We start from the raw sequence: 16,783 nt of genomic DNA, 5'->3' as shown, positions 1-16,783 counted from the left end.
TTATTACACATTATAATACAGTTGTTATTACACATTATAATACAGTTGTTATTACACATTATAATACAGTTGTTATTACACATTATAATACAGTTGTTATTACACATTATAATACAGTTATTACACATTATAATACAGTTGTTATTACACATTATAATACAGTTGTTATTACACATTATAATACAGTTGTTATTACACATTATAATACAGTTATTACACATTATAATACAGTTGTTATTACACATTATAATACAGTTGTTATTACACATTATAATACAGTTGTTATTACACATTATAATACAGTTATTACACATTATAATACAGTTGTTATTACACATTATAATACAGTTGTTATTACACATTATAATACAGTTGTTATTACACATTATAATACAGTTGTTATTACACATTATAATACAGTTGTTATTACACATTATAATACAGTTGTTATTACACATTATAATACAGTTATTACACATTATAATACAGTTGTTATTACACATTATAATACAGTTGTTATTACACATTATAATACAGTTGTTATTACACATTATAATACAGTTATTACACATTATAATACAGTTGTTATTACACATTATAATACAGTTATTACACGTTATAATAGTTATTAAATAGAATATGGTTATTACACACAAGTTATTAAACATAATACGGTTATAACACATATTACACATAATACAGTTATTACACATTATAATACAGTTATTACACATTATAATACAGTTGTTATTACACATTATAATACAGTTGTTATTACACATTATAATACAGTTATTACACATTATAATACAGTTGTTATTACACATTATAATACAGTTGTTATTACACATTATAATACAGTTGTTATTACACATTATAATACAGTTGTTACACATTATAATACAGTTGTTATTACACATTATAATACAGTTATTACACATTATAATACAGTTGTTATTACACATTATAATACAGTTGTTATTACACATTATAATACAGTTGTTATTACACATTATAATACAGTTATTACACATTATAATACAGTTGTTATTACACATTATAATACAGTTGTTATTACACATTATAATACAGTTGTTATTACACATTATAATACAGATATTACACATTATAATACAGTTGTTATTACACATTATAATACAGTTGTTATTACACATTATAATACAGTTGTTATTACACATTATAATACAGTTGTTACACATTATAATACAGTTGTTATTACACATTATAATACAGTTATTACACATTATAATACAGTTGTTATTACACATTATAATACAGTTGTTATTACACATTATAATACAGTTGTTATTACACATTATAATACAGTTATTACACATTATAATACAGTTGTTATTACACATTATAATACAGTTGTTATTACACATTATAATACAGTTGTTACACATTATAATACAGTTGTTATTACACATTATAATACAGTTATTACACATTATAATACAGTTGTTATTACACATTATAATACAGTTGTTATTACACATTATAATACAGTTGTTATTACACATTATAATACAGTTATTACACATTATAATACAGTTGTTATTACACATTATAATACAGTTGTTATTACACATTATAATACAGTTGTTATTACACATTATAATACAGTTATTACACATTATAATACAGTTGTTATTACACATTATAATACAGTTGTTATTACACATTATAATACAGTTGTTACACATTATAATACAGTTGTTATTACACATAATACAGTTATTACACATTATAATACAGTTGTTATTACACATTATAATACAGTTATTACACGTTATAATAGTTATTAAATAGAATACGGTTATTACACACAAGTTATTAAACATAATACGGTTATAACACATCTTACACATAATACAGTTATTACACATTATAATACAGTTATTACACATTATAATACAGTTATTACACACTATATTACAACTATTTTATCAGCTATTAGCTATTACACATAATACATTTATTACACATTATAATAGTTATTACACATGATATCACACTTGTTACACCTGATATTACACATGTGCAGATGTGTGCTCCAGTGGTGCAGGTTCCTCTGTGCGTCAGGTTCTTGTCTTTTATCAGGTACTTGTCTTTTGTCCCTGTGGGACATGCCTGAAACACCTCCCCAGGGAGGAGGCTGGAGGAGCAGCGGCTCTACTCTGAGCTCCTCTTGTGTGACTGAGCTCCTCCCCCTATCTCTAAGGGAGCGCCCAGCCACCCGGCGGAGGGGAAACTCATTTCGACCGCTTGTATCCGCGATCTTGTTCTTTCGGTCACTACCCAAAGCTCATGACCATAGGTGAGGTCAGAACGTAGAGCGACCGGTAAATCCAGAGCTTTGCCTTTGGACTCAGCTCCCTCTTTACCACAACGGTCGATGCAGCGACTGCACCGATCCACACGCTCTATCTGTCAATCACACAAAAACGCACAAACACAAGAAAAAAGTGTCTTGCCCAAGGACACAACAACAGTGTGCACTAGCGCCCCCTGTCAGTAAAAGCAACAGAAGAAGAAGAGAGCGTCCAATGAGAGCGTAGAAGACTCCCCAGCAGCCTCGTCCATAATGACTCTGATGAACTGTGGGCGGAGCTGCCGGACCCTCGACTGGAGATGACCTAAATGACCTAAATGGCCTAAGCCTCCTCCACATTCACGGAGCATTTAGTGTTTGTGTAGAAGATGAGACGGTGAAGGTCTAAATGTTAAAGTGTGTCTGAAATGAAGGCAGATTAGACCCCGGTGCCAGACCTTGGTAGAAGCGCCCGCTGGGGTTCTTGGCGGCGGCCTCAGACACGGCGAGCCACAGCACCGTGTCGGCGCCCTGCTCCGGCGAGCGCAGGCTGCTCTTCATCGAGCGGTGGAAGTCTGGCATCGCCGTGGCAACAGCTGCACAAACAGGAAGAGGTTTTCTCCACCAAAGATCACGACGTTCTTCAGTTTCATTTAGAGTTAAAACAGGAAGTTTATTCTGAAGGATCTGTGAATACTTCCCCTGGATATTTGCTCTTCAACCGTTAGCTGTAGGTGGTCAGGTGTAGGTCATTAGGTGTAGGTGGTCAGGTGTAGGTCATTAGGTGTAGGTGGTCAGGTGTAGGTGGTCAGGTGTAGGTGGTCAGGTGTAGGTCATTAGGTGTAGGTGGTCAGGTGTAGGTCATTAGGTGTAGGTGGTTAGGTGTAGGTCATTAGGTGTAGGTGGTCAGGTGTAGGTGGTCAGGTGTAGGTCATTAGGTGTAGGTGGTCAGGTGTAGGTCATTAGGTGTAGGTGGTCAGGTGTAGGTGGTCAGGTGTAGGTCATTAGGTGTAGGTGGTCAGGAGTAGGTCATTAGGTGTAGGTGGTTAGGTGTAGGTCGTTAGGTGTAGGTGGTTAGGTGTAGGTCATTAGGTGTAGGTGGTTAGGTGTAGGTCATTAGGTGTAGGTGGTCAGGTGTAGGTCATTAGGTGTAGGTGGTTAGGTGTAGGTCATTAGGTGTAGGTGGTTAGGTGTAGGTCCTCAGGTGTAGGTCATTAGGTGTAGGTCATTAGGTGTAGGTGGTTAGGTGTAGGTCGTTAGGTGTAGGTGGTCAGGTGTAGGTCATTAGGTGTAGGTGGTTAGGTGTAGGTCATTAGGTGTAGGTGGTCAGGTGTAGGTCATTAGGTGTAGGTGGTTAGGTGTAGGTGGTCAGGTGTAGGTCATTAGGTGTAGGTGGTTAGGTGTAGGTGGTCAGGTGTGGGTCATTAGGTGTAGGTGGTCAGGTGTAGGTCATTAGGTGTAGGTGGTCAGGTGTAGGTCATTAGGTGTAGGTGGTTAGGTGTAGGTCATTAGGTGTAGGTGGTTAGGTGTAGGTCATTAGGTGTAGGTCATTAGGTGTAGGTGGGTAGGTGTAGGTCATTAGGTGTCGGTGGTTAGGTGTAGGTGGTCAGGTGTAGGTCATTAGGTGTAGGTGGTCAGGTGTAGGTCATTAGGTGTAGGTGGTTAGGTGTAGGTGGTCAGGTGTAGGTCATTAGGTGTAGGTGGTCAGGTGTAGGTCATTAGGTGTAGGTGGTTAGGTGTAGGTCATTAGGTGTAGGTGGTTAGGTGTAGGTCATTAGGTGTAGGTCATTAGGTGTAGGTGGGTAGGTGTAGGTCATTAGGTGTCGGTGGTTAGGTGTAGGTGGTCAGGTGTAGGTCATTAGGTGTAGGTGGTCAGGTGTAGGTCATTAGGTGTAGGTGGTTAGGTGTAGGTGGTCAGGTGTAGGTCATTAGGTGTAGGTGGTCAGGTGTAGGTCATTAGGTGTAGGTGGTTAGGTGTAGGTCATTAGGTGTAGGTGGTTAGGTGTAGGTCCTCAGGTGTAGGTCATTAGGTGTAGGTGGTTAGGTGTAGGTCATTAGGTGTAGGTCATTAGGTGTAGGTGGTTAGGTGTAGGTGCTCAGGTGTAGGTCATTAGGTGTAGGTGGTTAGGTGTAGGTGGTTAGGTGTAGGTCATTAGGAGTAGGTCATAGGTGTAGTTCATAGGTGTAGGTCATAGGTGTAGGTCATTAGGAGTAGGTCATAGGTGTAGTTCATAGGTGTAGTTCATAGGTGTAGGTCATAGGTGTAGGTCATTAGGTGTAGGTCATTAGGTGTAGGTGGTTAGGTGTAGGTCATTAGGTGTAGGTGGTTAGGTGTAGGTCCTCAGGTGTAGGTCATTAGGTGTAGGTCATTAGGTGTAGGTGGTTAGGTGTAGGTCGTTAGGTGTAGGTGGTCAGGTGTAGGTCATTAGGTGTAGGTGGTTAGGTGTAGGTCATTAGGTGTAGGTGGTCAGGTGTAGGTCATTAGGTGTAGGTGGTTAGGTGTAGGTGGTCAGGTGTAGGTCATTAGGTGTAGGTGGTTAGGTGTAGGTGGTCAGGTGTGGGTCATTAGGTGTAGGTGGTCAGGTGTAGGTCATTAGGTGTAGGTGGTCAGGTGTAGGTCATTAGGTGTAGGTGGTTAGGTGTAGGTCATTAGGTGTAGGTGGTTAGGTGTAGGTCATTAGGTGTAGGTGGTCAGGTGTAGGTCATTAGGTGTAGGTGGTTAGGTGTAGGTGGTCAGGTGTAGGTCATTAGGTGTAGGTGGTTAGGTGTAGGTGGTCAGGTGTGGGTCATTAGGTGTAGGTGGTCAGGTGTAGGTCATTAGGTGTAGGTGGTCAGGTGTAGGTCATTAGGTGTAGGTGGTTAGGTGTAGGTCATTAGGTGTAGGTGGTTAGGTGTAGGTCATTAGGTGTAGGTCATTAGGTGTAGGTGGGTAGGTGTAGGTCATTAGGTGTCGGTGGTTAGGTGTAGGTGGTCAGGTGTAGGTCATTAGGTGTAGGTGGTCAGGTGTAGGTCATTAGGTGTAGGTGGTTAGGTGTAGGTGGTCAGGTGTAGGTCATTAGGTGTAGGTGGTCAGGTGTAGGTCATTAGGTGTAGGTGGTTAGGTGTAGGTCATTAGGTGTAGGTGGTTAGGTGTAGGTCCTCAGGTGTAGGTCATTAGGTGTAGGTGGTTAGGTGTAGGTCATTAGGTGTAGGTCATTAGGTGTAGGTGGTTAGGTGTAGGTGGTCAGGTGTAGGTCATTAGGTGTAGGTGGTTAGGTGTAGGTGGTTAGGTGTAGGTCATTAGGAGTAGGTCATAGGTGTAGTTCATAGGTGTAGGTCATAGGTGTAGGTCATTAGGAGTAGGTCATAGGTGTAGTTCATAGGTGTAGTTCATAGGTGTAGGTCATAGGTGTAGGTCATTAGGTGTAGGTCATTAGGTGTAGGTCATTAGGTGGTGCATTACTCGGCGTGTCGACCCATCCCGGGTGCATCACAGAGAAGTGGACGGTGGGATGAGCTTTGGCCCATTGTTCTGTCAGAACCACCTGCTGCCTCTGAAAACACCACAGCAACGGGTCAGACACAAAGCAGCATGTTCAGTCCCTGACCCCCACCCTGACCCCCACCCTGACCTTCACTCTGACCCCCACCCTGACCCTCACTCTGACCCCCACCCTGACCCTCACTCTGACCCTCACTCTGACCCCCACCCTGACCCTCACACTGACCCTCACACTGACCCCCACCCTGACCCCCACCCTGACCCTCAGTCTGACCCTCAGTCTGACCCTCAGTCTGACCCTCACTCCGTCCCTCAGCCTCGGTCTGTGCTGGACACACTATTGTACATGTTAAATATCACAAGCAGTGACCACTCAGTGACCACTCAGAGTTTTTGTTTCAGATTCAATGTTCGATCTTTAAACTAAAACCAAGAACCTGGAGATCATCTGACCCTTATGTGTCCTGGACTAGATCATCTGACCCTTATGTGTCCTGGACTAGATCATCTGACCCTCATGTGTCCTGAACTAGATCATCTGACCCTTATGTGTCCTGGACTAGATCATCTGACCCTTATGTGTCCTGGACTAGATCATCTGACCCTTATGTGTCCTGGACTAGATCATCTGACCCTCATGTGTCCTGGACTAGATCATCTGACCCTTATGTGTCCTGGACTAGATCATCTGACCCTTATGTGTCCTGGACTAGATCATCTGACCCTTATGTGTCCTGGACTAGATCATCTGACCCTTATGTGTCCTGGACTAGATCATCTGACCCTTATGTGTCCTGGACTAGATCATCTGACCCTTATGTGTCCTGGACTAGATCATCTGACCCTCATGTGTCCTGAACTAGATCATCTGACCCTTATGTGTCCTGGACTAGATCATCTGACCCTTATGTGTCCTGGACTAGATCATCTGACCCTTATGTGTCCTGGACTAGATCATCTGACCCTTATGTGTCCTGGACTAGATCATCTGACCCTTATGTGTCCTGGACTAGATCATCTGACCCTCATGTGTCCTGGACTAGATCATCTGACCCTTATGTGTCCTGGACTAGATCATCTGACCCTTATGTGTCCTGGACTAGATCATCTGACCCTTATGTGTCCTGGACTAGATCATCTGACCCTTATGTGTCCTGGACTAGATCATCTGACCCTTATGTGTCCTGGACTAGATCATCTGACCCTTATGTGTCCTGGACTAGATCATCTGACCCTCATGTGTCCTGAACTAGATCATCTGACCCTTATGTGTCCTGGACTAGATCATCTGACCCTTATGTGTCCTGGACTAGATCATCTGACCCTTATGTGTCCTGGACTAGATCATCTGACCCTTATGTGTCCTGGACTAGATCATCTGACCCTCATGTGTCCTGAACTAGATCATCTGACCCTTATGTGTCCTGGACTAGATCATCTGACCCTTATGTGTCCTGGACTAGATCATCTGACCCTTATGTGTCCTGGACTAGATCATCTGACCCTCATGTGTCCTTGACTAGATCATCTGACCCTTATGTGTCCTGGACTAGATCATCTGACCCTTATGTGTCCTGGACTAGATCATCTGACCCTTATGTGTCCTGGACTAGATCATCTGACCCTTATGTGTCCTGGACTAGATCATCTGACCCTTATGTGTCCTGGACTAGATCATCTGACCCTTATGTGTCCTGGACTAGATCATCTGACCCTCATGTGTCCTGAACTAGATCATCTGACCCTTATGTGTCCTGGACTAGATCATCTGACCCTTATGTGTCCTGGACTAGATCATCTGACCCTTATGTGTCCTGGACTAGATCATCTGACCCTCATGTGTCCTGGACTAGATCATCTGACCCTTATGTGTCCTGGACTAGATCATCTGACCCTTATGTGTCCTGGACTAGATCATCTGACCCTTATGTGTCCTGGACTAGATCATCTGACCCTTATGTGTCCTGGACTAGATCATCTGACCCTCATGTGTCCTGGACTAGATCATCTGACCCTCATGTGTCCTGGACTAGATCATCTGACCCTTATGTGTCCTGGACTAGATCATCTGACCCTTATGTGTCCTGGACTAGATCATCTGACCCTCATGTGTCCTGGACTAGATCATCTGACCCTTATGTGTTCTCCACCCCTAACGATGTTCTGGACATTGAAAGCGTTTGACCTTGTGTTGGGCGTAGACCATGGGGCCGTCATAGCGCCCTCTGTCTGACTGGAGGTTCCCAATCCTCAGCTTCTGCACCAGCATCGCTCCAGAGGTCACCACGATCTGGAACAGACACAGGCCTCAGAGGTCACCGTGCACGAGAACCTGTGCTCAGAGGTCACCATGCACAAGAATCTGTGCTCAGAGGTCACCATGCACAAGAATCTGTGCTCAGAGGTCACCGTGCACAAGAATCTGTGCTCAGAGGTCACCGTGCACAAGAATCTGTGCTCAGAGGTCACCGTGCACAAGAATCTGTGCTCAGAGGTCACCGTGCACGAGAACCTTAGCTCAGAGGTCAACGTGCACAAGAATCTGTGCTCAGAGGTCACCGTGCACGAGAACATGTGCTCAGAGGTCACCATACACAAGAACCTGTGCTCAGAGGTCACCGTGCACGAGAACCTGTGCTCAGAGGTCACCATGCACAAGAATCTGTGCTCAGAGGTCACCGTGCACGAGAACCTATGCTCAGAGGTCACCATGCACGAGAACCTTTGCTCAGAGGTCAACATGCACAAGAATCTGTGCTCAGAGGTCACCATACACAAGAACCTATGCTCAAAGGTTACCGTGCAAGAGAACCTATGCTCAGAGGTCACCGTGCACGAGAACCTATGCTCAGAGGTCACCGTGCACGAGAACCTATACTCAGAGGTCACCATGCATGAGAACCTATGTTCAGAGGTCACCGTGCACGAGAACCTTAGCTCAGAGGTCACCATGCACAAGAACCTTAGCTCAGAGGTCACCGTGCACAAGAACCTATGCTCAGAGGTCACCATACATGAGAACCTATGCTCAGAGGTCACCGTGCACGAGAACCTTTGCTCAGAGGTCACCATACATGAGAACATATGCTCAGAGGTCACCGTGCACGAGAACCTTAGCTCAGAGGTCACCATGCACGAGAACTTTAGCTCAGAGGTCACCGTGCACGAGAAACCTATGCTCAGAGTTCACCGTGCACGAGAACCTATGCTCAGAGGTCACCATGCATGAGAACCTATGCTCAGAGGTCACCGTGCACGAGAACCTTTGCTCAGAGGTCACCATGCATGAGAACCTATGCTCAGAGGTCACCATGCATGAGAACCTATGCTCAGAGGTCACCGTGCACGAGAACCTATGCTCAGAGGTCACCGTGCACGAGAACCTATGCTCAGAGGTCACCATGCATGAGAACCTATGCTCAGAGGTCACCGTGCACAAGGACCTTAGCTCAGAGGTCACCATGCACGAGAACCTTAGCTCAGAGGTCACCGTGCACAAGAACCTTAGCTCAGAGGTCACCATGCATGAGAACCTATGCTCAGAGGTCACTGTGCACGAGAACCTTTGCTCAGAGGTCACCATGCATGAGAATCTATGCTCAGAAGTCACCGTGCACGAGAACCTTAGCTCAGAGGTCACCGTGCATGAGAACCTTAGCTCAGAGGTCACCGTGCACGAGAACCTATGCTCAGAGATCACCGTGCACGAGAACCTTTGCTCAGAGGTCACCGTGCACGAGAACCTTAGCTCAGAGGTCACCGTGCACGAGAACCTTTGCTCAGAGGTCACTATGCATGAGAACCTATGCTCAGAGGTCACCGTGCACGAGAACCTTTGCTCAGAGGTCACCGTGCACGAGAACCTTAGCTCAGAGGTCACCGTGCACAAGAAACTTAGCTCAGAGGTCACTGTGCACGAGAACCTTAGCTCAGAGGTCATCGTGCACGAGAACCTTAGCTCAGAGGTCACCGTGCACGAGAACCTTAGCTCAGAGGTCACCGTGCACAAGAACCTTAGCTCAGAGGTCACCATGCATGAGAACCTATGCTCAGAGGTCACTGTGCACGAGAACCTTAGCTCAGAGGTCACCGTGCATGAGAACCTTAGCTCAGAGGTCACCGTGCACGAGAACCTTTGCTCAGAGGTCACCGTGCACGAGAACCTTAGCTCAGAGGTCACCGTGCACGAGAACCTTTGCTCAGAGGTCACTATGCATGAGAACCTATGCTCAGAGGTCACCGTGCACGAGAACCTTTGCTCAGAGGTCACCGTGCACGAGAACCTTAGCTCAGAGGTCACCGTGCACAAGAACCTTAGCTCAGAGGTCACTGTGCACGAGAACCTTAGCTCAGAGGTCATCGTGCACGAGAACCTTAGCTCAGAGGTCACCGTGCACGAGAACCTTAGCTCAGAGGTCACCATGCACGAGAACCTTAGCTCAGAGGTCACCATGCATGAGAACCTATGCTCAGAGGTCACTGTGCACGAGAACCTTTGCTCAGAGGTCACTATGCATGAGAACCTATGCTCAGAGGTCACCGTGCACGAGAACCTATGCTCAGAGGTCACCGTGCACGAGAACCTTTGCTCAGAGGTCACCGTGCACGAGAACCTTTGCTCAGAGGTCACTATGCATGAGAACCTATGCTCAGAGGTCACCGTGCACGAAAACCTTTGCTCAGAGGTCACCGTGCACGAGAACCTTAGCTCAGAGGTCACCGTGCACGAGAACCTTAGCTCAGAGGTCACCGTGCACGAGAACCTTAGCTCAGAGGTCATCGTGCACGAGAACCTTAGCTCAGAGGTCACCATGCTTGAGAACCTATGCTCAGAGGTCACCATGCTTGAGAACCTATGCTCAGAGGTCACCGTGCACGAGAACCTTAGCTCAGAGGTCACCGTGCACGAGAACCTTAGCTCAGAGGTCACCGTGCACGAGAACCTTAGCTCAGAGGTCATCGTGCACGAGAACCTTAGCTCAGAGGTCACCGTGCACGAGAACCTTAGCTCAGAGGTCACCATGCATGAGAACCTATGCTCAGAGGTCACCGTGCACGAGAACCTTTGCTCAGAGGTCACCATGCATGAGAATCTATGCTCAGAGGTCACCGTGCACGAGAACCTTAGCTCAGAGGTCACCGTGCACGAGAACCTTAGCTCAGAGGTCACCGTGCACGAGAACCTATGCTCAGAGATCACCGTGCATGAGAACCTTTGCTCAGAGGTCACCGTGCACGAGAACCTTAGCTCAGAGGTCACCGTGCACGAGAACCTTTGCTCAGAGGTCACTATGCATGAGAACCTATGCTCAGAGGTCACCGTGCACGAGAACCTTTGCTCAGAGGTCACCGTGCACGAGAACCTTAGCTCAGAGGTCACCGTGCACGAGAACCTTAGCTCAGAGGTCACTGTGCACGAGAACCTTAGCTCAGAGGTCATCGTGCACGAGAACCTTAGCTCAGAGGTCACCGTGCACGAGAACCTTTGCTCAGAGGTCACCGTGCACGAGAACCTTTGCTCAGAGGTCACTATGCATGAGAACCTATGCTCAGAGGTCACCGTGCACGAAAACCTTTGCTCAGAGGTCACCGTGCACGAGAACCTTAGCTCAGAGGTCACCGTGCACGAGAACCTTAGCTCAGAGGTCACCGTGCACGAGAACCTTAGCTCAGAGGTCACCGTGCACGAGAATCTTTGCTCAGAGGTCACCATGCACGAGAACCTTAGCTCAGAGGTCACCGTGCACGAGAACCTATGCTCAGAGGTCACCGTGCACGGGAACCTTTGCTCAGAGGTCACCATGCACGAGAACCTTTGCTCAGAGGTCACCATACACAAGAACCTATGCTCAGAGGTCACCGTGCACGAGAACCTTTGCTCAGAGGTCACCGTGCACGAGAACCTTAGCTCAGAGGTCACCGTGCACGAGAACCTTAGCTCAGAGGTCACTGTGCACGAGAACCTTAGCTCAGAGGTCATCGTGCACGAGAACCTTAGCTCAGAGGTCACCGTGCACGAGAACCTTTGCTCAGAGGTCACCGTGCACGAGAACCTTTGCTCAGAGGTCACTATGCATGAGAACCTATGCTCAGAGGTCACCGTGCACGAAAACCTTAGCTCAGAGGTCACCGTGCACGAGAACCTTAGCTCAGAGGTCACCGTGCACGAGAACCTTAGCTCAGAGGTCACCGTGCACGAGAATCTTTGCTCAGAGGTCACCATGCACGAGAACCTTAGCTCAGAGGTCACCGTGCACGAACACCTTAGCTCAGAGGTCACCGTGCACGAGAACCTTAGCTCAGAGGTCACCGTGCACGAGAACCTTAGCTCAGAGGTCACCGTGCACGAGAACCTATGCTCAGAGGTCACCGTGCACGGGAACCTTTGCTCAGAGGTCACCGTGCACGAGAACCTTTGCTCAGAGGTCACCATACACAAGAACCTATGCTCAGAGGTCACCTACATCGCAGTAGAAAGTACAGATTCCTGCTCTCAAACGTGTGATTTACAGTATTTTCTGTTTGAGTCAAGTTCCTGACCCGTTGAGTGACCACAGCAGGAACCGGCCCCAAGCTGTGGGATCCTGGAGCTTTGACACGCCTTTTACATTCACCCACCCATAGGGGGCGACGTTTGAACAGACCGTGCATCGGACTCAAACCCAACGGGAACGAGAAGGTCAATACTAAATAATAACAACTGTGTATTTTTCTGGGTATCTGTGTGAGGTCATGGAGGTCAAGAGGTCATGGAGGTCATGGAGATCAGGAGGTCATGGAGGTCATGGAGGTCATGGAGGTCAGGAGGTCATGGAGGTCATGGAGGTCAGGAGGTCAGGTCAGTCTCACCACTCGGGGGTCTGGGCTCTTCTCTATCAGAGGAATGAGGCTCTTGGTCAGGATGTAGACCCCTGGTGGAGCAAGAGAGAAGTACAACACAAATGTATCATTCACAATTGTACGAAACTTAGAGCTGCGTTTCAATAAGAACCTTTTGTGTCTTAAAAGTAAAAGTAAAGTACATTTGACTTCAATATTTATAATTTATGTGGCTCCGGCTGGGACACCTGTCTAAGGACAGGGGCGCTCTGGGACCCCTGTCTAAGGACAAGTGGAGATGTTCAGGTGTTGAGGTGGAGGTGTTGAGGTGGAGGTGTTCAGGTGGAGGTGTTCAGGTGTTGAGGTGGAGGTGTTGAGGTGGAGGTGTTGAGGTGTTCAGGTGGAGGTGTTCAGGTGGAGGTGTTCAGGTGGAGGTGTTCAGGTGTTGAGGTGGAGGTGTTGAGGTGGAGGTGTTGAGGTGTTCAGGTGGAGGTGTTCAGGTGGAGGTGTTGAGGTGTTCAGGTGGAGGTGTTCAGGTGTTGAGGTGGAGGTGTTGAGGTGGAGGTGTTGAGGTGGAGGTGTTCAGGTGTTGAGGTGGAGGTGTTGAGGTGGAGGTGTTGAGGTGTTCAGGTGGAGGTGTTCAGGTGTTGAGGTGGAGGTGTTCAGGTGGAGGTGTTCAGGTGTTGAGGTGGAGGTGTTGAGGTGGAGGTGTTCAGGACACTCACCCAGGACGTTGGTGGAGAAGCTCCTCTCGAGCCCCTCGGAGGTCGTCTCCCTCTGACTCATGATGACGCCGGCGTTATTGATCTGAACGTTTGAACCAGAAACGAGTTTAATGTGATTTTTGAGTTTGTGTTTGAACGTTTGACCCAGAACGACTTTCACGTCTGTCTCTGTCTCTGTCCCTGTCCCTGTCTCTGTCCCAGTCCCTGTCTCTGTCCCAGTCCCTGTCTCTGTCCCTGTCTCTCTCCTTGTCTCTGTCCCAGTCCCTGTCTCTGTCCCTGTCTCTGTCCCTGTCTCTGTCCCTGTCTCTGTCCCAGTCCCTGTCTCTGTCCCTGTCTATGTCTCTGTCCCTGTCCCTGTCTCTGTCCCTGTCCCTGTCCCTGTCTCTGTCCCTGTCTCTGTCCCAGTCCCTGTCTCTGTCCCTGTCTCTGTCCCAGTCCCTGTCTCTGTCCCTGTCCCTGTCTCTGTCCCTGTCCCTGTCTCTGTCCTTGTCTCTGTCTCTGCAGCTGGAATGTCAGAAATGTCCCCAAATGTCCAAATTGTGTCAAATTGGACTCAGTTGTTCAACTCTTTGTCCTTCTTGAAGTGAAACTTTTCAGAGTCAAATTTCATTTTATTTGGAGAGTCAAATATTTAGTTTTTCAAAATTTGAAGAAATGTTGGTGATGACAGAAACCTCCACTTCAGGCCACGCCCCTGAAGTGGGGAACAGGCCACGCCCCTGAAGTGGGGAACAGGCCACGCCCCTGAAGTGTCACATGTTTACACTTTAGACTTTTACAAACTCCTCGAAAAATCGAAAATTGCTCCATTTGATCAAAACGAGTCGGATTTGAACCAAATATGATTCAGTTTGAACTTTCAAGTTTGGACCAGTTTATGGTGAAAAAATGGAAAGAGGCTCGATAGCCACGCCCCCTAAAGACGCTCTTATAGCCACGCCCCCTAAAGACGCTCTTATAGCCACGCCCCCTAAAGACGCTCTTATAGCCACGCCCCCTAAAGACGCTCTTATAGCCACGCCCCCTAAAGACGCTCTTATATCAACACAGCAGACTTTTTTTTTTTTAATGAAAATGTTAAAACATTTTCCCAAAATTATATTTTGGCGTCAAACAGACCAATGTCCTAATTAGTCCGGCGTCGCCGTAGCGATGACAGAAACATCCCGTGTTATTCCTGTGGGAAAATGACAAAATCTCTCAAATCTCCTTTTTATGCTTCACACTTTTATGACCATCGTCTTCAGCAGCGGAATCAAAATGTATCATTGTCTGACCCTGGCCACGCCCAATGTGTCTGACCCTGGCCACGCCCAATGTGTCTGACCCTGGCCACGCCCAATGTGTCTGACCCTGGCCACGCCCAATGTGTCTGACCCTGGCCACGCCCAATGTGTCTGACCCTGGCCACGCCCAATGTGTCTGACCCTGGCCACGCCCAATGTGTCTGACCCTGGCCACGCCCAATGTGTCTGACCCTGGCCACGCCCAATGTGTCTGACCCTGGCCACGCCCAATGTGTCTGACCCTGGCCACGCCCAATGTGTCTGACCCTGGCCACGCCCAATGTGTCTGACCCTGGCCACGCCCAATGTGTCTGACCCTGGCCACGCCCAATGTGTCTGACCCTGGCCACGCCCAATGTGTCGTCGTCTGTTCAGTTCTTTTTATACATTTTACCAGAACATTTAGAGTCTTGTTTTTCCTCTTGAAGCTTTCAGCGAATTCCCAAACTCTCTTTGTCTCAGAGAGATCCAGGACGTGCACAAAGACCTCCTGCAACACACAACACACACACGACACACACACACACGACACACACACACACACGACACACACACACGACACACACACACACGACACACACGACACACACACACACAACACACAACACACACACACACGACACACACACAACACACAACACACACACACACGACACACACACACACGACACACACGACACACACACACACACACAACACACACACACACGACACACACACACACGACACACACACACACACACACACAACACACACACACACGACACACACACACAAACGACACACACACAACACACAACACACACACGACACACACACACACGACACACACGACACACACACACACACACAACACACACACACACGACACACACACACACGACACACACACACACACACACACACACACAACACACAACACACACACACACGACACACACACACACACGACACACACACACGACACACACACACACGACACACACGACACACACACACACAACACACACACACACGACACACACACACACGACACACACACACACACGACACACACACACGACACACACACACACGACACACACGACACACACACACAACACAACACACAACACACACACACAACACACAACACACAACACACACACACACACACGACACACACGACACACACACACAACACACAACACAAAACACACACACACAACACAACACACACAGACACACACAACACAAAACACACACACACAACACAACACAACACACACACACAACACACAACACACAACACACACACACACACACACGACACACACGACACACACACACAACACACAACACAAAACACACACACACAACACAACACACACAGACACACACAACACAAAACACACACACACAACACAACACAACACACACACAACACACACCACACACAACACACACACACACAACACACAACACACAACACACAACACACAACACACAACACACAACACACAACACACCACACAACACACACAACACACACACACACACACACAACACACAACACACAACACACAACACACAACACACAACACAACACACACAACACACACACACAACACACAACACACACACACACAACACACACGACACACACACACGACACACACACACAACACACAACACACACACACAACACAACACACAACACACACAAAACACACACAACACAACACACACAGACACACACAACACAAAACACACACACACACCACACACAACACACACACACACACACAACACACAACACACAACACAACACACACAACACACACACACACACACACACAACACACACAACACAACACACACACGATGGTAAATTGGGCATAAGTGTGTTGCGTTGTTGCGATTGGTCGGCTCTCACCTTGTTTCCCGTTTCCTTGACGATGTCGGCTCTGGCCTCTTCAGCCTTGTCCTTGTTTCGACAAACCATGTGAACTGTTCCTCCTGAACCAGAGAAACACCTGATTTCAAACTGACGTTCACATGAAACATAAACAACAACCAAACCTAATAAAAGCACTGATTTCTATTCTGAAGAGGACTATCGTTTACACACCGCAATTATCTCAAAAGAATGGAACAA

At 47.0% G+C, this 16,783-nt stretch overlaps 1 protein-coding gene across 1 annotated transcript in view; it reads right to left on the bottom strand.

The window, feature by feature from the left end:
• The window catches only part of dhrs12la (dehydrogenase/reductase 12-like a), a 40,837-nt gene that overhangs the window by 828 nt on the left and 23,226 nt on the right, over positions 1-16,783 (bottom strand). Inside the window, exons 3-9 of the mRNA XM_072456481.1 lie at positions 16,562-16,644; positions 15,041-15,136; positions 13,361-13,442; positions 12,666-12,727; positions 8,002-8,106; positions 5,778-5,868; positions 2,794-2,931 (exon numbers count right to left, since the gene is read on the bottom strand). Of these exons, the coding sequence (XP_072312582.1) occupies positions 2,794-2,931; positions 5,778-5,868; positions 8,002-8,106; positions 12,666-12,727; positions 13,361-13,442; positions 15,041-15,136; positions 16,562-16,644 (657 nt within the window). The remainder of the gene's footprint in view (positions 1-2,793; positions 2,932-5,777; positions 5,869-8,001; positions 8,107-12,665; positions 12,728-13,360; positions 13,443-15,040; positions 15,137-16,561; positions 16,645-16,783) is intronic.

This window comes from Eucyclogobius newberryi, unplaced genomic scaffold (assembly GCF_026437365.1).
Source record: "Eucyclogobius newberryi isolate DKJ021-1_F unplaced genomic scaffold, fEucNew1.0.hap1 SCAF_10, whole genome shotgun sequence".
Lineage (NCBI taxonomy): Eukaryota > Metazoa > Chordata > Actinopteri > Gobiiformes > Gobiidae > Eucyclogobius > Eucyclogobius newberryi.
The sequence above is the reverse complement of the archived record's forward strand: the minus strand, read 5'-3'. Positions and strand labels throughout refer to the sequence as shown.